Source organism: Pseudonaja textilis, chromosome 12, assembly GCF_049901715.1.
Source record: "Pseudonaja textilis isolate UNSWEBS1 chromosome 12, rPseTex1.2, whole genome shotgun sequence".
NCBI classification, from domain to species: Eukaryota; Metazoa; Chordata; class Lepidosauria; order Squamata; family Elapidae; genus Pseudonaja; species Pseudonaja textilis.
This window is the reverse complement of record NC_142001.1, coordinates 20,094,587-20,119,562: the sequence shown is the minus strand read 5'-3', so window position 1 is coordinate 20,119,562 and position 24,976 is coordinate 20,094,587. Positions and strand designations below refer to the sequence as shown.

Sequence of the window (24,976 nt, the reverse complement as noted above, 5' to 3'; positions counted from 1 at the left end):
ATGCGCGGCTCGGGAGAAGCCCGGGGCGCGAGCGAGAGCCGCCGGAGGAGGAGGAGGAGGGGCCTCCGGCGTCGCACGGCGCGCCGCGATGACGTCGCTCGGTGGGCGGGGCGGTGGAGAGGAGCGTCCCGAAGCCGTGTAGGCGGGGCGGCGGGCGCTCGGCCGGGGATGATGGGCATCGCGGTCCCGCTGAGGCGCTGAACCGGGTCGTGCGGGGGTGGGTGGGACGGAGGGGGTGGCCTCGAAGCGGAGCCATGGCGGCGCTGCTGCTGCTGGTGCTGGGCCTGGATCCGGGCCCCGGGGCGGGTGGGCGTCGTCCGGGCGGCGGCCTGGAGGAAGAGCTGGTGGCCGAGAAGGCGGCGGAGGCCAGTCACCGGCAGGACAGCGCCAACCTGCTGGTCTTCATCCTCCTGCTGACCCTCACCATCCTCACCATCTGGCTCTTCAAGCACCGCCGCGCCCGCTTCCTGCACGAGACCGGGCTGGCCATGATCTATGGTGAGCCGCCCCAGAGCCCATCATCCCCTGCCGCCGGCGCCCCCACCCCTCGCAGGACCCTGCCTGGCTGCCCTCCCCCCCAGCCAAAGCCACCCTGGGATGAACCCCCGTTTGCTGAGTGGGTTGTGTGTCACAGGCGTTGGTGGGGGGGAAATCAGCAAAAAGGGGAAGGGGAGGTTTGGGGTGGGTTCCCCCAGTGACCCCCCCACCTCAGAGAGAAAATTTGGCGGGGGGTCCAGAAGGGGTGGACCCTGCTTAGTTTGGAAAAGGGGGGGCTGAACCCCGACCTGGCATCGCTTTGGGGGTGAAATTGAGCCGGAAAGTGTTTTGCTCCCCATAGAAAAGAGGGGTCCTCAAACTTAACAGATAAGCAGAGTTGGAAGCGACCTTGTAGGTCATCTAGTCCAACCCCCTGCCCAAGTGGGAGACCCTACACCATTTCTGACAGATGGGAGTCCAATCTCTTCTTGAAAGCTTCCAGTGATTATTCTCGCTGTCAGAAAATAACTCCTTATTTCCAGGTTGAATCTCTCCTTGTTTAGTTTCCATCCATTATTCTTTGTCTGGCCTTCAGGTGCTTTAGAAAATAGCTTGACCCCCTCCTCTGTCTGGCAGCCCCTCCAATATTGGAAGGCTGCTCTCCTGTCTCCCCTGGTCCTTCTCTTCCCTAGACTAGCCAGGCCGAGTTCCTGCAACCGTTCATCGTATGTTGTAGTCTGCAGTCCCCTCATCATCCTGGTTGCTCTTCTCTGCACTCTTTCGAGAGCCTCAACATCTTTATTATAGTGTGGTGACCAAAACTGGATGCAGGACTCCAGGTGCGGTCTTACTTGGCCACTTTAAGACTTGTGGGCTTCCCTCTGAGGCAGCAATAATAAGAATGTGCTGAAATGGACAGGCTAAGGATGATATTAAAAGATAAAAGAAGAAATAGAGTACAATAAGATGTGGAACCTTTTGGTGTGTGTGGTTAGAAAGGAGACGCAAAGACGTGGAATCGAAAGCAAAAATGAGAAAGTAATAATGTTGTATATGTGTATACAAATGTATCTATGTGTATATGAGTTAGATTAAAAAACGAGTATAAGTGAATAGAACAAAGAAGTAATTGATATAGCCATAGATTTTTATTAACCAGTGTAAACACCGTTACAGAATCGTTGTAATAAGTAGAAATTGTTTTTTAAATGTTTAAATATTGAATAAATAAATTTATTTTTTAAAAAAACAACTTGTAGACTTCAACTCCCAGAATTCCCCATTCAGCTATGCTGGCTGGGGAATTTTGGGAGTTGAAGTCCACAAGTCTTAAAAGTCGCCAAGTTTGAGGACCCTTGCCAAAGAAGAAAGGGGTCAACTTGGGGCATTAGGGTAGGCTGTACTTTGTACATATGTTGTGCATTGACAATAAATGATTTGATTTGATTGGCTTGGCTTGGCTGAATAGGAGGGGCTCCCTGGGAGACCCTGATCTGTTAAGGGGTGAATGCTTGATATTTAAAATGCATTGGCTGCCCAACTCCCAGGGGACTTCATAAACCCTGGCACTGTTAAAATCCCCTGATTTAGGGCAAGCATCTTGGATTCCCCCCGCTCCCATAATCCCCAGCCAGCAAGGCCAGGGGGAGTTACAGGTCCAGCGTGGCACCAGCAAGAATCCTCTGAAAAGAAGCACATCCTCCATTCACTGAAAAAGGTGATTTAGGTCGATTTTTCACACAACCCTGGCACCATCCCCATGGTCACATGATCAAAATCCAGACACTTGGCAACTGACTCATATTTATGGCAGTTGCAGGGTCCCGGAGTCACGTGATCAGAATGTTCTTTCTGGGCCAACTCAAAGCTCAAACTGCCCAAGGAGCTGCTGGTTCGGTTCTACAGAGGAATTATTGAATCTGTCATCTGCACCTCTATAACTGTCTGGTTCGGTTCTGCAACCCAACAGCACAGACACAGACTCCTGAGAGTAATTAGGACTGCAGAAGAAACAATTACTACCAACTTGCCTTCCATCAAGGACCTGGATACTGCAGGAGTCAAAAAGAGGGCTGTGAAAATATCTACGGACCCCTCACATCCTGGACATAAACTGTTTCAACTCCTTCCCTCAAAATGACCCTATAGAGCCCTGCACACCAGAACAACTAGATAGTTTTTTCCCGAATTCCATCACTGCTAAACAATTCCCTCCACACTGTCCAACTATTTACAAAGTCTGCACTACTATTCGTATTAATCTTCTCATCACTCCTTATCACCCATCTCCTCCCAATTGTGACTGTAGGACTGTAACTTTGTCACTTTTATCTTTACGATTTATATTGACTGTTTCCTAGTATGATTTGATTGCTTATTGTACCCTATGACTATCATTAAGTGTTGCACCTGGTGATTCTTGACTCTTGACAAATGTATCTTTTCTTTTATGTACACTGAGAGCATTTGCACCAAGACAAATTCCTTGTGTGTCCAATCACACTTGGCCAATAAAAGAAATATAAAAAGGAATTCTATCAGCTCATGCAACCTTCTGACAAGGTCAGTGGGGAAGCCAGATTCACGTAACAACTGTGTTACTAAACAACGGCAGTGGTTCATTTAGCAAGTGTGGCAAGAAAGGTCGTAAAATGAGGCAATGTTCACTCAATAGATGTCTCATTTAGCAACAGAAAGTTTTGGCTCAATTGAGGTCATAAGTCAAGGACTACCTGAATGCTAGCTAACAAAACTACATTTTAGAGTGTTGTGTGAACTGGATTGCTGTCCTATTGATTAGCTATTTGCATCTAAGAGTCTAGATTAATCTGGCCAAAAAGGTGGTTTTTTCCACCCCCAGCATAGCAGATCCCTGTAATACAGGTACACATCTTGGATTTTTATCTTCAACGTGTCCTGACAAATCTTTTAGAAGTTGCTCAAGAGATCTGCTGCCATTTCTTCTTAGCTGATCTCAGGAAGAGTGTTGGGAAACCTACTGAGCTGAAAAGCTTCAGTGGAAACCCGCCGATTGCTCAACGGACATTAACGGAAAAGTTTCAAGTTTAAATTTATCGGCTGCTCCTGTCAGACTGACGGACGAGAATGTGCCTATTTTAAGTGGCTTTGCAGTTGTAGTAATAGATTTTTTTTCTCAATGTTGGGGGGTTGGGTTAGATGATCTCTCAGGATCCTTTATTATATCCTTATGGTCTGATTTGTGCATCATAGTTCCCCTAGGGGCTTGAACCTTCTACACTGTCTTCTCATTGCTGCCATTCTGCCATTTTTTTTAAACAACATTTAGGAAACGGTGCTGGCATGTCGTTCACAAGCAGTGTAATTCTGAGCTATTTTGCTGAGGCCTCGCCTGATTTGAGGGGTTGAATTTATTCCTTTCAGGCACCATTTGATTCTTCTGTTTCACCCCGGTTTTGCTGGAGGAGTTCTTCCCGACGGTCGGTGAAAGGAGGGTGCTAGGAGTGCATAGACCTGAACTCTAAACCTCTCAGGATTGGAACTCCAGCACACCTGAAGTCCTCTGTGTTTCTTGCAGGAGTTCTGGTGGGGGTCATCCTTCGATATGGCATCCACATTCCCAGCGATATCAACAACGTGACTCTGAGCTGCCCGATGCAAACAAGCCCAGCTACTTTGCTGGTCAACCTCAGTGGGAAGTTTTATGAGTACACCCTGAAGGGAGAAATCAGTTCCCACGAACTCAATAATGTTCAAGATAATGAGATGCTGCGGAAGGTAAACTCTTAATGCGTCCCACTTCCACTTTTCCCACCGTTTTAGATCAAACGTTCTAAGAAAACACGTCTGAAATTCCGCCGTAGCTTTGCCCCAGGTTTCTAAAGGAGTCTGGGGGGAAAAACAATATAGTTTTTGAAGGCACCTCTGCTGCTGTTTCTCTGGGCTGGTTGCTGTTCCTCAAAACTTCTCAGCTTTGCCTATTCAAGAAATCCCTTAAGTCTAAATATGAATTGCTGGGATGCAGCTTGCCACTTTGGGTGCGTCTGGCCTTTGGGAGAGGCAAACCGGCACCAAATTGTGTGAGGTCAGCCATTTAATAATTATTCAAAAGTCCTAAAGAGGCAAACTCACCCTAGACCTGTCCTTCCATGGCCAAATAAGAGGTGGTTCCTTCACCTATTCACCAGATCGTGCAAAACGTAATCACCATACTGGTAGTAACATCGGTTGAATCCCATCTCTGGTGTGGGCAGGGGGCATACTACATTATTCTGATGTGTTGTGCATCACAGACTCAGTGACTGCCAACACAGGCTGTACTGTTTCGATTCTGGAAGTTTCCCGGGTGTGAACTCAGCTAATGCCTCCCGTTTGTGCACTTGAAAATTCTGGGGTGCCGAAATGTTGGGGTGAAACAAGACTCTTCAAACTTGGCAGTTCTTGTTTCGAGCGACAATGCGCTTCACTAAACAATTAAGTTTTACTCTGTACCCATTGAAGTTGGGTCTCTTGTGATGCTTTGATTCTCTCTCTTAATACCCTACAGGTAACTTTTGATCCCGAAGTCTTTTTCAACATTTTGCTCCCTCCAATTATATTTTACGCTGGATATAGCTTAAAACGGGTAGGTGTTTGTTCCTTCTAACCCTCTTTCAAATCACCCAGGGTAGCAACAACACTTGTTGAGAAGAACATAAAGCAGGCATCACCCACCTGATCCGTTGTCTTTGAGGACAACTTCAGTCTGTTTTGGATGAAGTCAGCTCATTTTCTCTTGGATTTAACGCCTTAAGATTCTACTTTGCAACAGTTATTGGAACGGGAGGAATAATCTTTTATATAAACAATTTTTCGATCCATTGTACAGGACCTGTACAATGTATGCAAGAGAAAATAAATCCTTGAAGGAAAATCTCTCCTTTGCAATCCAAACCTTGGATAGTATGCTGTGAAATATTATTTTTTCCAGGCCAAATGTGCCCTGATCTTTCCAAAATCAGTCATTTGTAACCAGACACGAAGTGCCTACAGGCGGGGCTGTCTGTCCTAACGTACATTTTTGTCCCCCCATGTTAGAGGAAAAAATGAGTAATTGTATGCTTGTAAAACATCTTAGCTGGAAAGGCATTTTAAGTGCTGGAGAGATAAGCCAAACATATTGTGCTATTATTTGCTCTTTGTATGTTTAGGGAGGGTTCAGTGGGACTTTGAGAGAAAAAAAAATTGCTATGTCATTCTAGCTCAATCATTCCTAGCATTTAAAGTAACCAAAGTCTCTCTCTCTCTCTCTCTCTCCCTTTTTTTTTCTTTCTCTTCCAAGCGTCACTTCTTCCGAAACCTTGGATCCATTTTAGCGTATGCGTTTCTTGGAACAGCAATTTCCTGTTTTGTGATAGGGTGAGAATTCCTGCTTCTAAAAATGTTCCCTGTTTACATCTTTTGCATATTACCTAATCAGCAGTGCTCCCTGAGCAGCTGCCATGCCAGAGGTTAAAACCATGACAACAATAAGGCAATTAAAACAGCCTAAATCACAACAAAACGAGCAAGGCCTCGTTGCATTTTTTAAACACGAGAAGCCGAACAATTCCAGGCTGGTTTGGGTGTGCCGAGAAACAAACCCGGTTTTCAGAGTTCTGCGATTCCCCTTCTGATCCGTTGTGCCCATGATAAGTTTTTGTTCCATGGGAGAAAATTTAACATATTAATGAACTATGGTTGGTTAATCTTAATTGTGTCGGTTTGACCCAATCACTAAACCACTTGGAAGTTGGCCCATCTAGGTTTTTTTTAAAGCAGAGATTTGTCAAACGGTATAAGGTTTTGCTGCTTGAGCAGGAGTTGGACTAGAAGACCTCCAAGGTCCCTTCCAACTCAGGTAAAGGTAAAGGTTCCCCTTGCACATAATGTCATTTTTGGCTCTAGGGGGCAGTGCTCATCTCTGTTACAAAGCCAAAGAGCCAGCACTGTCCGAAGGTGTTTCTGTGGTCATGTGGCCGGTCCCTGTTTTTCTACTTGCATTTTTTACATGCTTTCGAGCTGCTAGGTTGGCAGAAGCTGGGACGAGTAACGGGAGCTCCCTCCGTTACGCGGCGCTAGGGATTTGAACCGCCGAACTGCCGACCTTTCTGATCGACAAGCTCAGCGTCTTAGCCACGGAGCCGCCGCATCCCTCCAACTCTGCTATTCTGCATGAAAACTTTATATTGAAGATTAAAGCGTGTCTGGATTTAGTTGTTGTGTGTGATATGATGGCCGGAGAGAATGTGAAAGTTTAACTCCTCCCAGCTGCATCTGGGGAAGGAGAGACGAACACCTGGGCCCAGCAGAAGCCTGTTAGTTAGGATTGGGAGCCATATGTGCTTCCCAGAAACTCGTAGGCTGCCAAGGGTGGGTGCAGGAAAGAGTGAGGTGCACAAGGCTGCCCGCGTCTCAATAAATGAAGAATACAGCTCGTCCTCGACTTACAGCAGTTCACTTAGTGACCGTTCAAAGTTGCAACAGCACTGAAATACTTAATGACAACTTTCCACACTTACGCCATTGCAGCATCCCCATGGCCACGTGATTTGCTTTTGGATGCTTGACAACCGGTTCGTACTTACGATGGGTGGCACGCAGTCCCCTTTTGCAACCTCCTGGCAAAGCTAGATTCCCGTCATGCTCCTGTCAGAATCTGATTTGGAGGGGGAGGCCGAACAGCTGACAGGGAGCGGGAGTGTGGCTCCGTTGGCTGTGGAAGAAACTGGGGAAGGGCAAAGTCCGGCTGGGCAGAGCAGGGGAGAGGTAGAGCAAGGGAGAAGGAGTTCAGAGGAAGACCCAGGCCCACCCCCTCTTCATCCTAGGGCACACAGGGAAGAAAGGAGAAGGGAGCAACATGGGTTGTGTGGCTTACGGGGGAGGAAAGGGCCCTGATTCCCTCACTTAGAAGCAGAAATTTGGGGGCTCGGTTGCCGGCGTAGATCTAGGGCTGCCTGTGATGAGGTTCTGCTTGCCAGGGTGATCGCAGTGCCAACTCTCGTGCGTTCCACAGGTCCATCATGTACGGCTGTGTTGCGCTGATGAAAGTGATGGGGCAGCTCGGGGGAGACTTCTACTTTACCGACTGCCTGCTTTTCGGGGCCATCGCCTCCGCTACGGATCCTGGTAGGTTGTAGGGGCGGGGGGGAGAACCAGGGACCCTCTTCAAAATAATTCCAGCTGGGAACAGAGTGGATTTTTCTTTTTTTTTATAATAATTTTTATTTCTTTCAATACATCTTTAAGTGAACAGTGTGGTTCCGGGTTTGTTTGTTTTTACATTTTAAACCAAACATGATCATAATTACACATATATAACTTTCTTGTCTAATTTCATATCATTACAAGTGGATTTTTTCTTGTTTTGGCCTCCTTGTTCCCCTGCAAACGTGGAGGTACCATTCTGGAATAGAGCAAGTTCCCTCTTTGCTGGATCAGATCAGGTGGAGTTTTGGATGCCCACCAAAAGCCCAGCAAGCCGACGTTAGTAGCGGAGTCTGGTTTATTTCACAAGAGGGGGAAAAAATGTTGTGAGAGAATTGTATGCCCGTGTCTGAGTTTCTTGAAAAGATACTAGCAATAAGCAATAGCACGTAGACTTATATACCACTTTATAACGCTTTGCAGCCCTCTAAGTGATTTACAGAGTCGGCCTCTTGCCCCTCCAACAATCTGGGTCCTCATTTTACCCACCTCGGAAGGAGGGAAGGCTGAGTCAACCTTGAGCCGAGCAGGATCAAACTGCTGGCAGTGGGCAGAGTTAGCAAAAGTACTTAGACTTATATACCGCTTCACAGTGCTTTCCAGCCCTTTTTAAAGCAGTTTACAGAGTCGGCCTCTTGCTGCCCCAACAATCTGGGCCCTCATTTTACCCACCTCGGAAGGACGGAAGGCTGAGTCAACCTTGAGCCTGGTAAGATTTGAACTGCCAAATTGTAGGCAGCCAGTAGGCAGCAGAAGTAGCCTGCAGTACTACACTCTTAACCACTGCGCCACCGAGGCTCCTTGATGTATATATTGATGTAGCAAGGATCTAGAACGGGATAGAAATGGCCTTTTAAGTCCTGAGTAATTTTAACTTTGACCTCCTCAGAGTATCCCAAGGAACAGTCTTCTTTCAACTCTTTCAGCCTTTTAATTTATTCCATGAAGTCCCAAAGCTCTGAAGACAAAAAAACTCCAGTCCTGGTGACTGACCCAGACTTGATCCTGTCCTATAAACGTTTGTTGGATCTTTCTACAGATGTTTGCATCTCTCTTGTATTTTGAAGGTGGAGATGTTGCCAGGTAAACAATGCAGTAAGCTAACTTGGGATTCTAGCAAATTCTTTGCTCTTTTTTTTTTCTCGGCTAGTGACCGTCCTCGCCATATTCCATGAACTTCAAGTGGACGTTGAGCTCTACGCCCTTCTCTTTGGAGAGAGTGTCCTCAACGACGCCGTGGCCATTGTGCTGTCTTCGTAAGTTGTGTGTCTTTCACCCAACATGCTCCCTTCTCCCTGGCAGAGGCAGCTCAAGTTAGGGAACATCTGCAAAGCGGTCGTGCCTTGTAGAAAGTGATAGCAATAGCGGTTAGACTTATATACCGCTTCACAGTGCTTTCCAGCCCTCTTTAAGCGGTTTACAGAGCCAGCCTATCGCCCCCAATAATATGGGTCCTCACTGTACCCACCTTGGAAGGATGAAAGGCTGAGTCAACCTTGAGCCGGTCAGAATTGAACTGCTGGCAGTGGGCAGAGTTAGCCTGCAATGCTGCATCCTAACCACTGTGCTATCAGGAAGGAGAATGAGAAAGGGAATAAGAGGGAGGGAAGGGAAGGAAGGAAGGAAGGAAGGAAGGAAAGAAGGAAGGAAGAAGGAAGGAAGGAAGGAAGGAAGGAAGGAAGGAAGGAAGGAAGGAAGGAAGGAAGAGCATAGCCTTAGACTTATATACCGCTTCACAGTGCTTTCCAGCCCTCTCTAAGCAGTTTACAGAGTCAGCCTCTTGCCCCCAAACAATCTGGGTCCTCATTTCACCTACGTCAGAAGGATGGAAGGCTGAAATAACCTTTAGCTGGTTAAACGTAGAACTTCTGGCAGTGGGCAGAATTAGCCAGCAATACTGCATTGTAACCACTGCGCCACCGCAGCTCTTCCAACTGATTCTTGGCGCATCTGGCACTAGCAAAATCTTCTTCCACTTCAATCCCTTGCGGGATGGAGTCTAGGCAACCGAATGGAGCTGAGTGTTTACTGGCCGGATGCCCTTCCTGTCCCCAGTGCGGAGTTATATCCAGCAGAGACATTCTCATTGTGCCCAGAGAGAGAACTCTCTGCCTCCAGCTAGGATCGGGCTCGCAGCCTCCTGAGAGCTCCGCCTCTGGGCCACCGCATCGCTCCAGCACTAGCAGAACGGCGGAGGGGAATCGCTGAGGAAGAGCCGGCTTAAAAAGTCTGCGTTCTGTGTCCCCCACAGGTCAATCGTTGCCTACCAGCCCGCAGGAGACAACAGCCACACTTTCGATGTGACCGCCATGTTCAAATCCATCGGGATCTTCCTGGGGATTTTCAGCGGATCATTCGCCATGGGGGCAGCCACTGGCGTGGTCACCGCTCTGATATCCTTGGTTTGTCTGTCGGAAACTCTCTTGTTTCTGAGCGAGAAGGTTTGCAGCTCGGGAGGCTGTAAAAATCGGCACAGTAAGGAGGCTCCCCCCACCCTCAGCGAAAGAATTCAGAATTTTGGTTTGTCAGTAAATAACTCAAATTTTATTATTGCTAAGATGCTGCTTTTCTTCAGGAACAGACTTAAAGCTCTAACCTGTTTATTATAAACTTGATTGGCCACAAATATCCAAACTGGAGAGAGAGAGAGAAATATACATATATATATATGTGTGTGTGTGTGTAGGTGTACATATATGTATATGTATATGTAAATGCATATATAAAAGTATATGTGTGTGCGTGTGTGTACATATATATATATATGTATATGTATATGTATATCTATATGTATGTATATGTTTCCTTAAGTTTTCACAGGTACTTACATGTATTCAGCTTTGTTCCGGTATTTTCTCACGACATTATAGTTGTGGTTTTAAAGTTGTAGCAACGTTTCTGCAGAATCTCATCTGCCATCATCAGGCTTCTGTATTGTGTTCATCTGTGAGTCAGACTTTTACAGTTGTTGCACAATACAGAAGCCTGATGATGGCAGATGAGATTCTGCCGAAACGTTGCTACAACTTTAAAAGCACAACTATAATGACGTGGGAAAATACCTGAGCAAAGCTGAATACCATAGATAGATAGATAGATAGATAGATAGATAGATAGATAGATAGATAGATAGATGGATATCTCCATTTCAGCCACACATAGACGCAATTATATCCATTTCAGCCACATATCCAAAATATATATCTATCCAATAAATAAATTATATATACACACACACGCTACATACACACATACATACATACATACATATATTAAAAATATCATTATATCCATTTCAGCTGGTCAGAAGCACCCTCTCAAAATGTATTTCCTTATTGGGCTGATCAAGGCTCTCTTCTAATTGTCCAGTGATTCGATTAAAGGCCAATCCAGTCAAATCGTGCCAGACCATTTGAATGCAAGAAAAAGACCACACGGGGGTCCATGACTCGCACTCTTCTCCCCTGGATTGCAAGCTGAGAGCCTTAAAGCAAAAAGGCCCAGCTTTGCTGGTGCGTTTATGGGGTGTGGCTTGAACCCCTCAAGTTTGCTCAGTTTATATCTTTCCCTGATTTGGGGACGCTTTAGTGACCTCGCTGAGAAATTTCTCTTGTTTTTGTTGGAGTGTTTTGTTTTTTTTTCCAAATCTCTGCTGGATTTCTCCCTTAACTTCTCCCAGCTCCACGTCACCAAGTTTACCAAACTCCACGAGTTCCACCTGCTGGAAACAGGCTTGTTTTTCCTGATGTCCTGGAGCACCTTCCTCTTGGCCGAAGCGTGTGGTTTTACCGGTAAGTGGCCCTGCGCTTCTTCCCTCGTACCGCCTGAGTGGAGCGGTACCAGGAAACCCCCCAGTGAGGTTTAAATCCTTGCCAAATCGGCAGCGACCCAACTTCTCTGATGCTGAAAAGGCCACACCCAAAAAGGTTCCCCACTCCCCCCGCCCCAAAACCCCTGGGGACGGTTCAGCCATGGGTGGGCGGGAGGGGGGTTGAGCATCTGGGATGGAGCGTGTGGTCTTTAGTTACTCCAGTTTTCTCTAAGGAGTTTCCAGGACGGGCAGGCTGCTTTCTTGCCTGAGGCTGTGGGGTGTAATGGGAGGAGCTGTTTTATGCAACACGGAACTATGTCATTACCAACCTATTGGGGCTGATTGCTCTTACCTGTAGGTGGAAGTCTTCTGCGTAGCTAAAAGGCCTGTGGGTTTCTGTTGGACCCACACATCCTGACGGCTTTTTGCTTTAACCAGCGTTTGTTCAGATCAGGACGAAAGCCAATGCCAAGCCCATAAATTTTATAATGCCTTGGTAAAGGCCACACTTGGAAGACTGCATTCAGTTTTGGTCACCACGATGTGAAAAAAGAGGTTGAGACTCTAGAAAGAGTGCAGAGAAGAGCAACAAAGGAGATCAGGGGCCTGGAGGCTAAAAGGTATGATGAACGGGTGCAGGAACCGGGCATGGCTAGTATCTGATGAAAAGAAGGACTAGGGGAGACATGATAATAGCAGTCCTCCAATATCTCAGGGGCTGCCCCAAAGAAGAGGCAGTCAAGCTATTCTCCAAAGCCCCCGAAGGCAGGACAAGAAGCAACAGATGGAAACTCCTCAAGGAGAGACGCAACCTAGAACTAAGGAGAAATTTCACGACAGTGAGAACAATTCATCAGTGGAACAACTTGCCTCTAGAAGTTGTGAATGCTCCAACACTGGAAGTTTTTAAGAAGAGATTGGACAACCATTTGTCTGAAATGGTATAAGGTTTCCTGCCTAAGCAGGGGGTTGGACTAGAAGACCTCCAAGGTCCCTTCCAACTCTGCTCTTCTATTCTAAAACTAGGTTTATGCAGGTGCAACACTCACCTACCATGCTAAACCATAATAAAAAGCCGTGTTGAAGAAAAACAGGAGATGGGCTATGGGGCTGCAGGCTGTCTTATTCATCCAATATTTTGTCCCCAGGTGTGGTGGCAGTTTTGTTCTGTGGCATCACTCAAGCTCACTATACCTACAACAACTTGTCCACAGAATCTCAGCACAGGACAAAACAGGTGAGGCCTTGGACCAGAATTGCCAGGGAGGGACACTTCCCTTAACGCAGGAGAGTTGCAATAATTTTTTTTTAAATTGCCCACTGTCCCCCTTATAAATCTAATAAATTAATGCTGGCTTATCTATCTTGTGCGGTCCACGCTTTGAAGAATTCCCCTATCACTTTAAATAAATATTTGGGGCGCTGTCATTGCAAGGACCATCTACCACTCCTCTCTCATCTTGTCCAATATTTTAGTTGTTTGAGCTACTCAACTTCTTGGCGGAGAACTTCATCTTTTCCTACATGGGGCTTACACTGTTCACGTTCCAGAACCACGTCTTCAATCCAACCTTCGTGGTTGGGGCTTTTGTATCCTTTTTTGTTTGAAAAAAATATATGCGGGGAAGCCACGTGGGGTCGTGTAGGATAATTGTCTGGAAAACGGGGGCTAAAGAAAGAGAAACCCAGAGAGTTGAATACGGTTATTACTCCCAATTAAACAGGATTGAAACATGCTTGTGTAAATTCAGCACTGAGCGATATAGATAATTTAATAAATGAACACTCTCAGGGAAGGGGAAAAAGCAGTGATTAGTTAAAAAAAACAACGCACTGAGTTAGCGTGTTGTTTTACACCATTTTTGTTTTATCCTGGTTTATTGGATGTTGTGAGAAGCGTCCAAACCTGTGTCAGCTGACCAGCAAGTTGGGCAGACTTTACCAACCAGCGTATCTGGGCTCAGTCTGAAAAGACAGAATCCAACAGAAGCTCACTTGGGCTTTTTTTTTGCTTCGTGGCATTTTTAGTGAGAAGCCTTTTCTGCCCCTGAAAAATTCTTAGCCCACCCACCTGGTGAGGAAGTAAAGAAGCCAACATTGGTGGTGACATTTAGATGACATTCTAAGCTGCTGTGAACCAGGTTAAGCAGCCTGTGTAATTTTAAAGTGGGCTTAAAAGAGCAATTAATTTGTGGGGTCCTTTATGCTGCCGTGAGCCGGGTGGTTTTTTTGCAGACATTTCACCACCCAACTAGATAACATCATCAGTGCAAGAAGGGACCGTATGCATATAGAGAGCAAACCCAACTCCCTTCTACCACTGATGATGTTATCTAGTTAGGTCATGAAACGTCTGCAAGGAAACCACCTAGCTCAGGGAGCATCAAGGACACACACACACACACACACACACACACACACACACACACCCCTTCCAGTTCCGCCCTGAGCTATAAATATTTCCTTCTATCGGAAAATAATTTCCTTAATGCAGCCACGAATCTAGCTGGCCGTGTTCCTGGGAAGAGCAGCAAACATTTACCCGCTCTCTTTCCTGCTTAACCTGGGGAGGCGAAACAAGATTGGGACCAACATTCAGCATATGATGATGTTTGCTGGTGAGTGGCCCTTGGGCTCCTTTGAATCTGGCTGCCACAAATAATTGCACACGGAAGAAGGAAAGGTGGCCGTTAGAGAGGCGAAGAACGGGCCCCTTCCAGTTTTTAAAGATTATATTGGAGGGCCAGGTAAATATTTCTTATCGGGCTGAACAAATGGCCTTCAGGAAGCGAACCAATGAAGGTAAGGGAGCCAGAGGAGACCTGATCCTTTGCAGAAAGCATCACTCCCACGTAAATCACAGCCAATTCATGAGAAAATGAATAGTGATAGTTGAACAGTGTTGAGGGAATTATTTGTTTAGCAGAGTGATGGCCGGGGAAAAACTGTTTATTATATTATAATAAATTATATTATGGAAAAACAAAGATATAAGGAAGTACGCACGGTCATTTACGGGAGATTATCTATAGATGCGGGGAATCGTGTGAGCACTGGGAAAGAAAGTGAAATGATGGTTTTCTCCGCCTGTGAAGATGGCTTGGCTTGTCCATGTTTGTGCAAAGGTTAAAAATGGCTGACTAATGGTTTGAAATGGACTAGAAAAGTGCTTCCCCAACCTTTCTGGCTAGGTGGACCCAGCCGGGATGTGGGGGTGGGTGAGAAGCAGAGGAAATAGTTCCATGTGGGCGGCAGGCATGTATGCGCACATGTGCCACTCCGTTTGTGCCCAAATGGAACTTCAAGCATGCATGCGAATGGCTGCCACTTGTGTGCAAATGGAGGTTCTTATGTGAGCGTGCACACTTGCGGGCTGGTTCCAAAGAGGCCGCAGCCTGGAGGTGGAGGGGGGTGGGTGTGTGGATGAGAAAACCCAGCCAGGTTGAGGGAAACTTCACGCCCCTTTCTCTTAGGCCTGCGGGGAGCCATGGCGTTTGCCTTGGCCATCCGGGACACAGCCACCTATGCGCGGCAGGTGATGTTCAGCACGACTCTGCTGATCGTCTTCTTCACCGTCTGGGTCTTCGGCGGCGGCACCACCCCGATGCTCTCGTGCCTGCACATTCGGTGAGTTAGGCCCTTCCTGCCCTTCCTCTTCCTCAGCTGCGGGCAGAATTGCTTAATTCGGGTGGGGCATCCTGAGCATGGTGCGCTTGAAAAGAGCAGTAGAGCCACTTTACGGATAATTGGCAATGTTGAGCAAGTTTGGTTTATGTCTTTTCGGGATAAGGGCAGTGCTGGCTTCAACGGAGCGAATTGCAATCGGGTTTTTGGGGTTTTGTTTTGCCCTGCCGTGAATTGGGGTGAGGTGTCCTTTCGGGAAGAAGGAACCCACATGCAAACGGAGTGGGGCAACATCCAGTTATGAAAAGCACCCTCTTAGCCACTGGATGTCAGCTCGGCTCTGGGTGATGAGCATGAGAAGGCAGGAATAGACCGTGCTAACCTCCCAAGGGTGGCCGTCTCATGAAGGCCAGCCCAGCTCACATCTGAGCAGAGGTGTGAGATGTATCCACTTGTGCTCCAGAATCAGCGTGTCAGGATTCCAGCAATCACCCTAATTAAATCATGATTCTGGAGCCAAACTTCAAAAAACTTCAAAGGATTCATTAGAGGCGACATACTGGCCCTGCCCTGCATGAAGCCAACTCTGGCATAGGTCATTTACAGTCTCCTGTGACCCTGTTTCCGCCCCGCTCCCCGCTGGGTGTGTCATAAATCATCTTCTCCAATTGATCCCCTTCACGGGCTGGGTGTCCTCCTCGTTCACGTTCTCCGATGAAAGATATTTGCGGGCAAACGCTCTGGTATTTTAGCTACAATCTTTGAAAGAGAAGAGTTGGAATGCTTTCAACTGCCCTTCTAGATTTCCTTCCTCCTCCCCCCCTTTTTTAATGGCAACTACTAAAACAGGCATAGGAATGTTTTATGAGTTGACACAATGGTGGGATTCAAATGGTTTTGTCACCGGTTCGGTCGATATGACACGGTGGGTGCTTTGCCCAACACCCCCGCACAGCTTTCGCCACACCAGCTGAGACCCTGCAGCGCCAATCAGCTGAGAGGATCGGGAAGAGGAAAGTAGGGGCCAGTGGGAGGGCCAATCCTTTGCTTTACTCTTCGTTTCCTCTCACCTGATTGTGGGCGTCTTCTCACCCCCACCACCACTACCAGATCGGTCCAACCGGTGTGAACCGGTAGCATATCACCACTGTCCACAATCTCTCCTCGGATGGAGAAGCGATGCATTCATTATATGCCATCAAGTCAGATTCTTAGCCTTTCTCCAGGAGGATCTGGTCCTTTGGATCTTCTAAGACTGCCCCCATCATGTAACTGGGCCTTCCACATTCCTGCGTCTCCTCTTTCCTTCCGCTTTTCCCAACACCTGAGCTTTCCTCCCCTTTGCGCACGTTTGCACCCGTCCCCCCCGCCTGTTGCTTTAGCACGAAGGGCCAATGGTCGTATTTAGAGGCGCCCATCTCAAAGCCTTTTGGGTGAGGATTTGTGTGCCAGCTGGTTGAGCAGAGAGTTTTGCCCCCGTCTGAACGGGGAGAGTAATAGTCCTTGCGTGTTCTTCTCTGCAGGGTTGGTGTCGATGCTGACCAAGACAACGTGGTAAGTGCCCTGCCTCCTCTCTCCACCCTCACTGCCGCACTCCTGAGGTTGTTAAGGCAGAATTTCCAAGGCCTCGATGGTTAAATTCACTCTGGAGTCGTTCCTCACCTTCTGGAGTGCCAGGTGTTTCCAAGATAATGGAATAATAAGAATGGAATGGAATAGAATAAGGAAAGAATGGAATAGAATAGAATAGAAAATTAGAGTAGAATAGAATCTTAGAATAGAATAAGAAATTAATAGAATAGAATCTTAGAATAGGAAATTAGAATAGAATAGGGAAAGAATAGAATAGGGAAGGAATAAATAGAATAGAATGAGGAATGAATAAAATAAGGAATGAATAAAATAGAATATTAGAATAGAATAGGGAATTAGAATAGAATAGAAAAAAATAAAAGAATAGAATTGGGGAAGAATAGAATAGAATATTAGAATGGAAATTAGAATAGAATAGAAAAAATGAATAGAATGGGGAAGAATAGAATAGAATAGAATAGAATAGAATAGAATAGAATAGAATAGAATAGACTTTATGGTCATTTTAAATGTACACAAATCAGCATACATTAAAATGAAATTTCATTGCATTCAGCTCTCAAAAGATAAATATTATTCTCTCTCTCTCTCTCTCTCTCTCTCTCTCACACACACACACACACACACACACACACACACACACACAGAGCGATCTCATTTCCAACCAGGCTGAGTAGGCCTCCCTTGTGTCCTGATGCCAGGATTCTGTCAGGACTTTGTTGAAGCCCTACCGATCTTTAAACTCCTCTTCTGATTAACGCAGTCCAGACCGCAAACATCAGACCAATAAGCAGCGCCCCGCAGAAAACGAAGAGCAAACTGAACATTGCTTGTGACTCTCTCCCCCGCGTCCCCCAAACCCTACTACGATTCTCTTGTGTTTTCCTTCTTTTCCAGGGTGGGCCAGAAACCGAGGGGCGAAGCACCAGAGCCGAGAGCGCCTGGCTGTTCCGAGTCTGGTATAACTTCGACCATAAGTATCCTTCCCAGGGATCGGGGGGTGGCCTTGGACCCGAGTCCCCGCATCGGCAGCCAGAGATGGCCGAAGCACCTTCCCTTCCTCAGCTGTGCATTCTTGTCTCTCGTGGCCCTTTATCTGGGCTCGGGACCAAGAAATGCAGAATGCTAGATCTCTCCTATGTGCCATGCCTGCAGGGGCAGAAGATTATTTTAGTTTTCTTCCAGTCTCTGTATCCCCCCCACCCCCGAGTTTTGACACCAGGCCAGCTCCCTGCTGTGTCCAGAAGTGACCGAGCCCATGCCACGAGCAACAAACCTTGGAGAAACCTGAAGCCAAAACTTATACTGAGCAAAGTAGGATTTCAGGGTCAAAGCGTTATCCTTCTGCTCCTGTAAACGACTTTTTTCTTCGAATGAAGGTGGGCCAGACCTCTCTCTCTCGCTCCGTGGCGGAAAGCAGAAGAGAACCAACAGTGGACCAAAGCCGTAGTAATAATTGTGATGGCTTTAATGTAGGAAAACAGGGGAGGAACTCTGCAAGCAGGCGTAGAGGAATCCTGTATGGCGGGGGCTCTCGACCTGTGGCCCACCAAGCCCTAGCATGGGCCACAATATGATAGGAGGCCAGAGAAGGCTTAAAGAAACATTATGATTTCCACCTTAAGCCTTGGGGGACCCTGGCCACAAAAAGTAATTAAAGGGAGCGGGGTCCATGGGGAAGAAATCACAGCCGTATGGAAAAGCCACCATTGCTCAGTTGATCAGGCCTTATAGCAGCAACTATGGCAACTTTACAGCTTCAACTCCCAGAATTCCTGTGCCGGCATGGCCGTCACGTGTGTGCGCCCAGGAAGCATTGGCAAAAGCTTTTAAGAAGCCCTTTTTAGGAGTCTAGGAGAGAGTTTGTTACTTCTGTTGCATTAGGTAATTTTAATTGCCCTGTTTCCCCCAAAATAAGACCTAGCAAGTTTTTTACGCATGTGCCTAATATAACAGCAATAGCCCTTAGACTTGTATACCGCTTTGTGGCCCTTTCCCCCGCGAAAAAGCCGAAGACGGCCTCCTGTACATGGGCAAAATAAGACCTCCCCTGAAAATAAGCCCTAGTGCTTATTTCGGAGTCCAAAAGAAAGTCAGACTGGGTCTTATTTTTGGAGAAACACAGGTAGCAGTGCTAGAAAAACCATATCAAAGTCTTGGCTTGGGATAAAAATGTACTATTTCTCCAAAGAGAGGTGCCTCCTTTGCCTTAACCCCTCCTCAGCTATTTAAAACCTCTCTTGACGCACAGCGGCCCTCCCCTCACCACCACGCTCCCCAGTTGCTGTGGGCCCCTTGCAAGGTGCTTGACGAGTCCGCAGGCTTACGAGGTGAGTCCAGGAGTTCCCCCAACCCCCAAATGAAGGGCCTCCCATGGCTCGCCGTTGCGTTCAACTGTCGCTAAGGTGGGCCGGGCAAAACCCGAGGATAATCCGTGCGCGGGGTTGGAGAGTTGACGTCCAGAAAAGGAGAGCAGGACCTCAGGGAAGGGAAGGCGTAGTTTGGGTTGTCCTTTGTTGAGGTGGGCTCTAGCCTCTGTTGGGTGTTTCCTTCTTGAGGTTGGGAATGTTGTTGTAGATACTAAGAAGTTGCCCAACTCTCTTACTGAAGCTGCTTTGGACTTCTGCTGTTTAGTAAAGCCCTTGATCTTCTCCTTTTCCTCCTCCTCCTTCCTCTCCCTCTCCCCTCCTCCTCCCTCCTCCCTTCTTCCTCTTCCCTTCTTCCTCCTCGTCTTTTTTATCTTTTTTTTCCTCCTCTGCTTCCTCTTTCTTCTCCTACTCCCTTACTCCTCTTCCTTGTGTTCTTTCTCTTTTTCTTCCTCCTATTCCTCTTCTTCCTTCTCTTCCAATCCTTCCTTCTTCTCCTTCCCCCTCTCCCCTCCTCCCCTCCTCCCTTCTCTCTTACTCCTCCCACTTGTGTTCTTTCCCTTTTTCTTCCTCCTCTTTCCCTTTTTCTTCCTCCTCTTCCCATTCTTCCTCCTCCTCCTCCTCCTCCTCCTCCTCCTCCTCAGAATCAAGAACAGCTGAAGGACGACGACTCAGATCTGATATTGAACGACGGAGACATCAGCCTGACGTACGGGGATTCCAGCGGGAACTCCGATTCATTGCCATCGGGCGCCTCCAGGCGGGTGACCGGGAACGGTTCGGAGGACACCCTGGACCAGGAGCTGGGCTTCGGAGACCATGAACTGGTCATCCGGGGGACACGCCTCGTTCTCCCCATGGACGACTCGGAGCCGCCTTCCGGCGTGGTTGACAACGCTCGCCACGGCCCAGCGTAAAGACCGGTTCCTTGAGACGACGGGGAGTGTCCGAGGAAGAGGAACCAACGACAACCAAAATATCCGCAGACCGTGGCGAAGAAAAACCTGGCTATCGGTGATTCCCCCCCCTCCCGAAAAAAACCCTACCGCCCGTCTCAGGAGCGTTTGAGCTGTATAAATACTATTTATTTATACGATGTCAGGCCGAATCCCCGCTGTCTGTGCATGGCAGTTCTCGGGGAGCGAGCTGTTGATTTTGTACGCTTAGGAGCACCCACGTGAAATGGATGGGACTTGCACCAAACAGCAGTGGAACCGTCTTCGATACAGTTGGGCCACGGGAACGTAGAGACCTGTAGGGCAAAGGCAGCTTTGCAAAACAAGAACCCTTCCGGTTCTATAGAATTATGTGTCGTCGTTGTTGTTGTTTGGGTTGGGTTTTGACCATCCAAGTGCCCATTTTGTTGATGCCAGGGAAGGAGGGAAGGGAAGGAAGGAAGGAAGGAAGGAAGGAAGGAAGGAAGGAAGGTAGGTAGGTAGGTTAAGATTGAGCAGTGGGGAACTTAAGACGAGGTGGCCAAACTGCAGTTAGGCAGAAGATCAAAGAAAAACCAAAGGTTTTTTTTTGCTTGAAATCTTTTATTTTGAAGAACATCTCCTGGATGTTGGACAAATTTGGACAAGGGGGCTTCTCTTTTGGCCACCTGGCTGTCCACACGGAAGGGAGAATTAGCCGGACGGCAGATGCTGTGGGCATAACAAGCTTCTAACTTGGCAAGTTGTGTATGTGGGTTGACAGGCATCAACCTCCTCGGTGGTCCCAATAGAGAAGGTTGTCCTCTTAAGACACCGAAGGTGGATCATTTTATCATTGTTTGGGTTTTCATTTTTCTCTCGCCTTACCCCATCGCGTTTAGGGTGAGGCGCCGAATTGACGGAGTACCTAAATAGCTACCATTTTCGTTCTTTTTTGTGCAGAGAATTCACACGCGGCTTCGAGGAACAGGTTGGAGGCCCCCCAAAAACGGCTGTGTCGATTTTGAGCTTTCTATTCTGGTGGGGGGGTGGGGGCAGAATTTTTTTTTTAATGGGTGCACATCTGCAGACTAACCGAACAGCTGGAGCAGCGGCATTTGGGACTGTCCAAAAGACACAGGTGGAGATTTTACAGGGTTGGTGTTTGTTTTTTTTAAAAAAGATACTTGGAACATCTGTGCATTTGTATAGTTGCACTCCTTGGTATTGGTTGCATGTTAATGCACATTTGTGTGTGTGTGTGTGTGTGTGTGTGTGTGTGTGTCTATAATGGGGGAAAGAGATTTCTGTCTCATTGTTTACAATTCAGTGAGAAAAATGCCAATAAGGCCTGTTTCTTGACGTTTTTTTTTTTAATTTCTTCACCTATGAAAGAGCTCCGAACAGCCTGCTGATTTTTATATTCAAGTTTATTCAGATTTTTCTCTTCTAACTTTCTGTTTTACTTGTTTTGGAGGATTTTCATCGCATCTTTTCCAGGCACGTTGGCAGATCGGGGTCACTTCCCGACTGAACCTCATTGCTTTCTTATGCCGAAAACACACAAAACCAACTCTCACGTTAGAATTTCGAAATGCTCTTTTAATGCCCCATTTTATTCTCGTTACTAACACTCCCTGTTTTTTTTTTAAATCCTGTTTTTCAAAATGGGTTTCATTTTTTTTTAAGATTAGCACAACCTGCAAGCAGCAGTATATAGTTTCCCTTTGGCTAGCCATTCAATTCACCAGAGAAATTTCTCATCCTAAAATAAACCTTGTACACCCCCCCGCACCTCCAGGCTTGCTTTGGAGGAAAACCACGCTCCAAAATTGTGAAATGTTTGTAACCATTTTATGCCCTGGAAGCAGGCTAAGGTAGCTGTAGACATCCTGCATTTCAGCACATAAAGTATAATAACTTTGCATGTGTGGCTTTTCTTTTCTTTTCTTTTTTTCATTTTCTTTAACAAGAACTTTTGAGCTGAGATTTTTTTTTTTTCCCTCCAGAACAGAAAAACTGAATTGCTTCTTCTTTTTAAACCTTAAAGATTGGCCGTGCTGGACTTTTGCCTCTTCTTTTAGTCCAGCAAGGAACCGATTCCATTTCAGCCACGTAAACAGATTACTTTTTGTTTTCCAAAAGTTTCCGGTCTGAATTAACTTTCTCCAAGTCTCCTTCAGGATAATTTTGGGGACCTGCCCAGGAATGGTGAGCTCTATTCCTTCCCTTTTTGGTTGCATTCTGCTTTCATCGTGTCCCACCCCTCTTCTTCAAGAGTCGCCCCAATTCTATAGTGACACCGCTTGCCTGAGAAGTGTCAAACTTCACTGCACTGGAAAAATAAGATTTTTTTTCCCCCCCTTTCTCTCCCAAACTTACTTCGTTAGGTAACATTAGGTCTTTTATTTTTATTATTATTTTTTCCTGCTATGCAGGAACATCGTTCAATATATGTGAATGCATGTTGTGCTTCTATATAATGTCTGTATCTTAATGTCCGATGTTAAAATAATAATAATAATAATAATAACAATAGTACTATTGCTAATAATATGAGAAATGTTCATGTGATAACGCTTCGGTTTCAAATGTATCTAAGCAACTAAGCTAATGACCTTTTCAGCCTGATCGGTCGTGGAGTTTGCAGACTTCTGCATCCGAAAAATGTGGAATTTTGTCAAGGAGACATACTTTGTCCGAAATGGTGGATCACCTTTCTGCTCCGTCCTCCCCAGTTTGGAAGATTTGCAGACTCCGCTACCAGTGAAAGTTTCTCGTTTGTAAATCATGACTTAAGACCCCTTGTGGAACTACAGTTCCCAGCAGCCTCAAATGCCACGGCCACGCAGGGGAAAGGCAGGCTGGGAATTAAGAGTGCACCAACATCTGCAAGGTGGCTTCAGCAACATCTGGAAGGCCCCATTTTGCCCTGCTTGGAGGCCTTCTTCGCTCAGACCACAAGTAAAAGAAGATCCCTTGAGATTTTGGGTTGTGTGTCTAAATCTGGTGTCTTATCGGCAGGTAATAGATTAAAAGTGGGGCTGACAAGTTTAGGGAGATCCTCGATCCCGAGGGAATCGGTTCTGCTTTGCTGCCTTAAACTGGACATAAGAGGGAAGCCCCCACGCCCAACTCCCTGGTTGTGCCTCCTCTATCCTCAAGTGCAAGTTGTGCAGTGCCAAACTATTCCCGTAAGCACCACCTCACACGTTTCGTTGTTTATTTAAAGCAGCCACTTGCTAAAGCGTGTTGAGGAGCGAGGACTTGCGATGTAACCGTAGGTCGCAGTGCAGCCTGGTTTAGAAACCTGGCAGAGACCTCTTGGTTTCAAAAAGCAAGCAGATAGTTCCTGGTGGTCCATTGGAGAGGACATCCTTGTAACATCTTCTTGAGAAGGTGTCCTCCTAATGGGAACTCCTAGCATTCATTCTTTCCTGAAACCTACATTTAAGAATGTAGGTTTGTTAAGCTCTTTTGGGGAAAAGGCAACCTGATCTTCAGACAAACCCATCCCTCTCTGAGACCAAAATTCTGCATCTTTGAGAATTTCTCTTTCTGAACGTAATAATAATACACTTCCTAGTTTTTCAGGCAAGTTTGCCTTTAAGGCATCATGATAACCACCACATCACTCCAGACTTCGAATGCTTGGGATAGTTTTCAACCGGCTGATTGAGTTGGGAGACGGATCCCAGGTTTCACGGCCAGTGAGTAATCGAGAACGCTGACACCAACTGCGGTTCCTCCACGATTAGCCACAATCTGCCAGAAATTAAACACGGCATTGATAAGTGCCCATTTCTTTCTTCGATGCCGCAAGAAAAGCAGTTCCCTTGTGCTTAATTTCTCTCGTGTGTCTAGTGCCCTGTTCTTAACACGACCTCAAAAAAGTGGGGATTTATAAGCGCGTGACTCCAGCTGTGGGTTTCAAATCAGTTTCCCTCAAAATACGCTTTTTTTTTTCTCTGTAAAGATTCAATTTCTGCATCGGTGACATTGTATGTTCAAGTTCTAGTGTTCTCGATTTACTGTTGAATTTGTCTCTTTTTATGGTATTAACTGTTGTAGTTGTGGCATTCTTGTAACGATAACCCTGAAGCATAATAATTGCACCTTTCTTTTTGGTTGATGATAATTCAAATCTTTTATTGTTACTCGCACTGTAAAAGAAATCATGGGCCTATAAAATAAGTTTCTTTGAATGCGATGCGTCTACATGGTTTTTCACTCCATGCGGAAAATGTGCTTTTAAACGTTATTTTTTGACCGGTTGGTTGGACTTTGTTGAGGGTTTTTTAAAGTCATGTTTTGTCTTGCAGCTGTAAATCTCATACCACTGAAGAAAGTAAGGACGTGTAAAGTGGAAAAGGAAGAAGTGTCAATATTCTGTACAATAACCCTATCGTAACCTAATTATTTAAATAAATAAAACAGCTTCTTTATCAAGCTGTGTGATCTGGCGATCAAAGTTTGGACCTTACAGTTTTCTCCAGCTACCTGCGTTAAGCTAAAGAAAGAAAAACGGAATTTCTTCTTTCCAAAATTGCAAACCTGAATCACTTAGCAGAGTTGGGAATTATCCCAACAGCTCTACAACGTTCAAAGTTTTCAACTCTAGATGTCCTTTGACAATGGAGGCAACGTATTTGCCTTAGCCTGCTTGTTTATCCTTTCTCAAACAATGGGCTCATTGACCAGGCCTGAGCCACATTACTGAAACTGTAGTTGGCTCAATAACTTGGTTCTGCCATCTAGCTTGGGGAATTGTGTGTTTCTTTTGAGTCTGTTTTGAATCCAGGTGGACTCCTGGCTTGCAGAGTCTCGGGAGTTTGGAAGTGGTTTGCCATTTCCTCCTACCTAGGGCTGGAAGAGAGTGGCTGGCTTAAAGTGGGATTAGAACTCAGCTTCCTGGCTTCTAGTTGGTTGCTTTCACCATGACAGCTCTGCTCTGGTGGCGAGAATCCTGCTATATGGCTATATTGTTG

At 46.4% G+C, this 24,976-nt stretch overlaps 1 protein-coding gene across 2 annotated transcripts; it reads left to right on the top strand.

The window, feature by feature from the left end:
• Positions 1-77: 77 nt before the first annotated feature.
• On the top strand, positions 78-24,459 carry SLC9A6 (solute carrier family 9 member A6). Of its 2 annotated transcripts, none has more exons than XM_026716524.2 (16): positions 78-498; positions 4,034-4,233; positions 5,003-5,080; positions 5,777-5,853; positions 7,490-7,602; positions 8,831-8,936; positions 9,932-10,073; positions 11,366-11,471; positions 12,640-12,728; positions 12,968-13,081; positions 13,998-14,109; positions 14,965-15,118; positions 16,639-16,669; positions 17,606-17,685; positions 18,933-19,038; positions 19,719-24,459. In XM_026716524.2, the coding sequence occupies exons 1-16, from the start codon at positions 255-257 to the stop codon at positions 19,989-19,991; spliced, it is 2,025 nt and encodes a 674-aa protein (XP_026572309.1). In that variant the 5' UTR covers positions 78-254; the 3' UTR covers positions 19,992-24,459. The 2 variants fall into 2 exon arrangements, with proteins under 2 accessions (XP_026572309.1, XP_087796932.1); XM_087940806.1 differs by having other exon boundaries at positions 110-498; positions 9,932-10,078; positions 11,371-11,471.
• Positions 24,460-24,976: the final 517 nt, after the last annotated feature.

Coding starts and splice junctions, on each gene's coding strand:
- SLC9A6 (XM_026716524.2), top strand. CDS start 255: ATGGCGGCGCTGCTGCTGCTGGTGCTGGGCCTGGATCCGGGCCCCGGG. Junction 8,937..9,931: donor GTGGCCATTGTGCTGTCTTC/GTAAGTTGTGTG, acceptor TGTCCCCCACAG/GTCAATCGTTGCCTACCAGC. Junction 10,074..11,365: donor CTGGCGTGGTCACCGCTCTG/ATATCCTTGGTT, acceptor TCCCAGCTCCAC/GTCACCAAGTTTACCAAACT.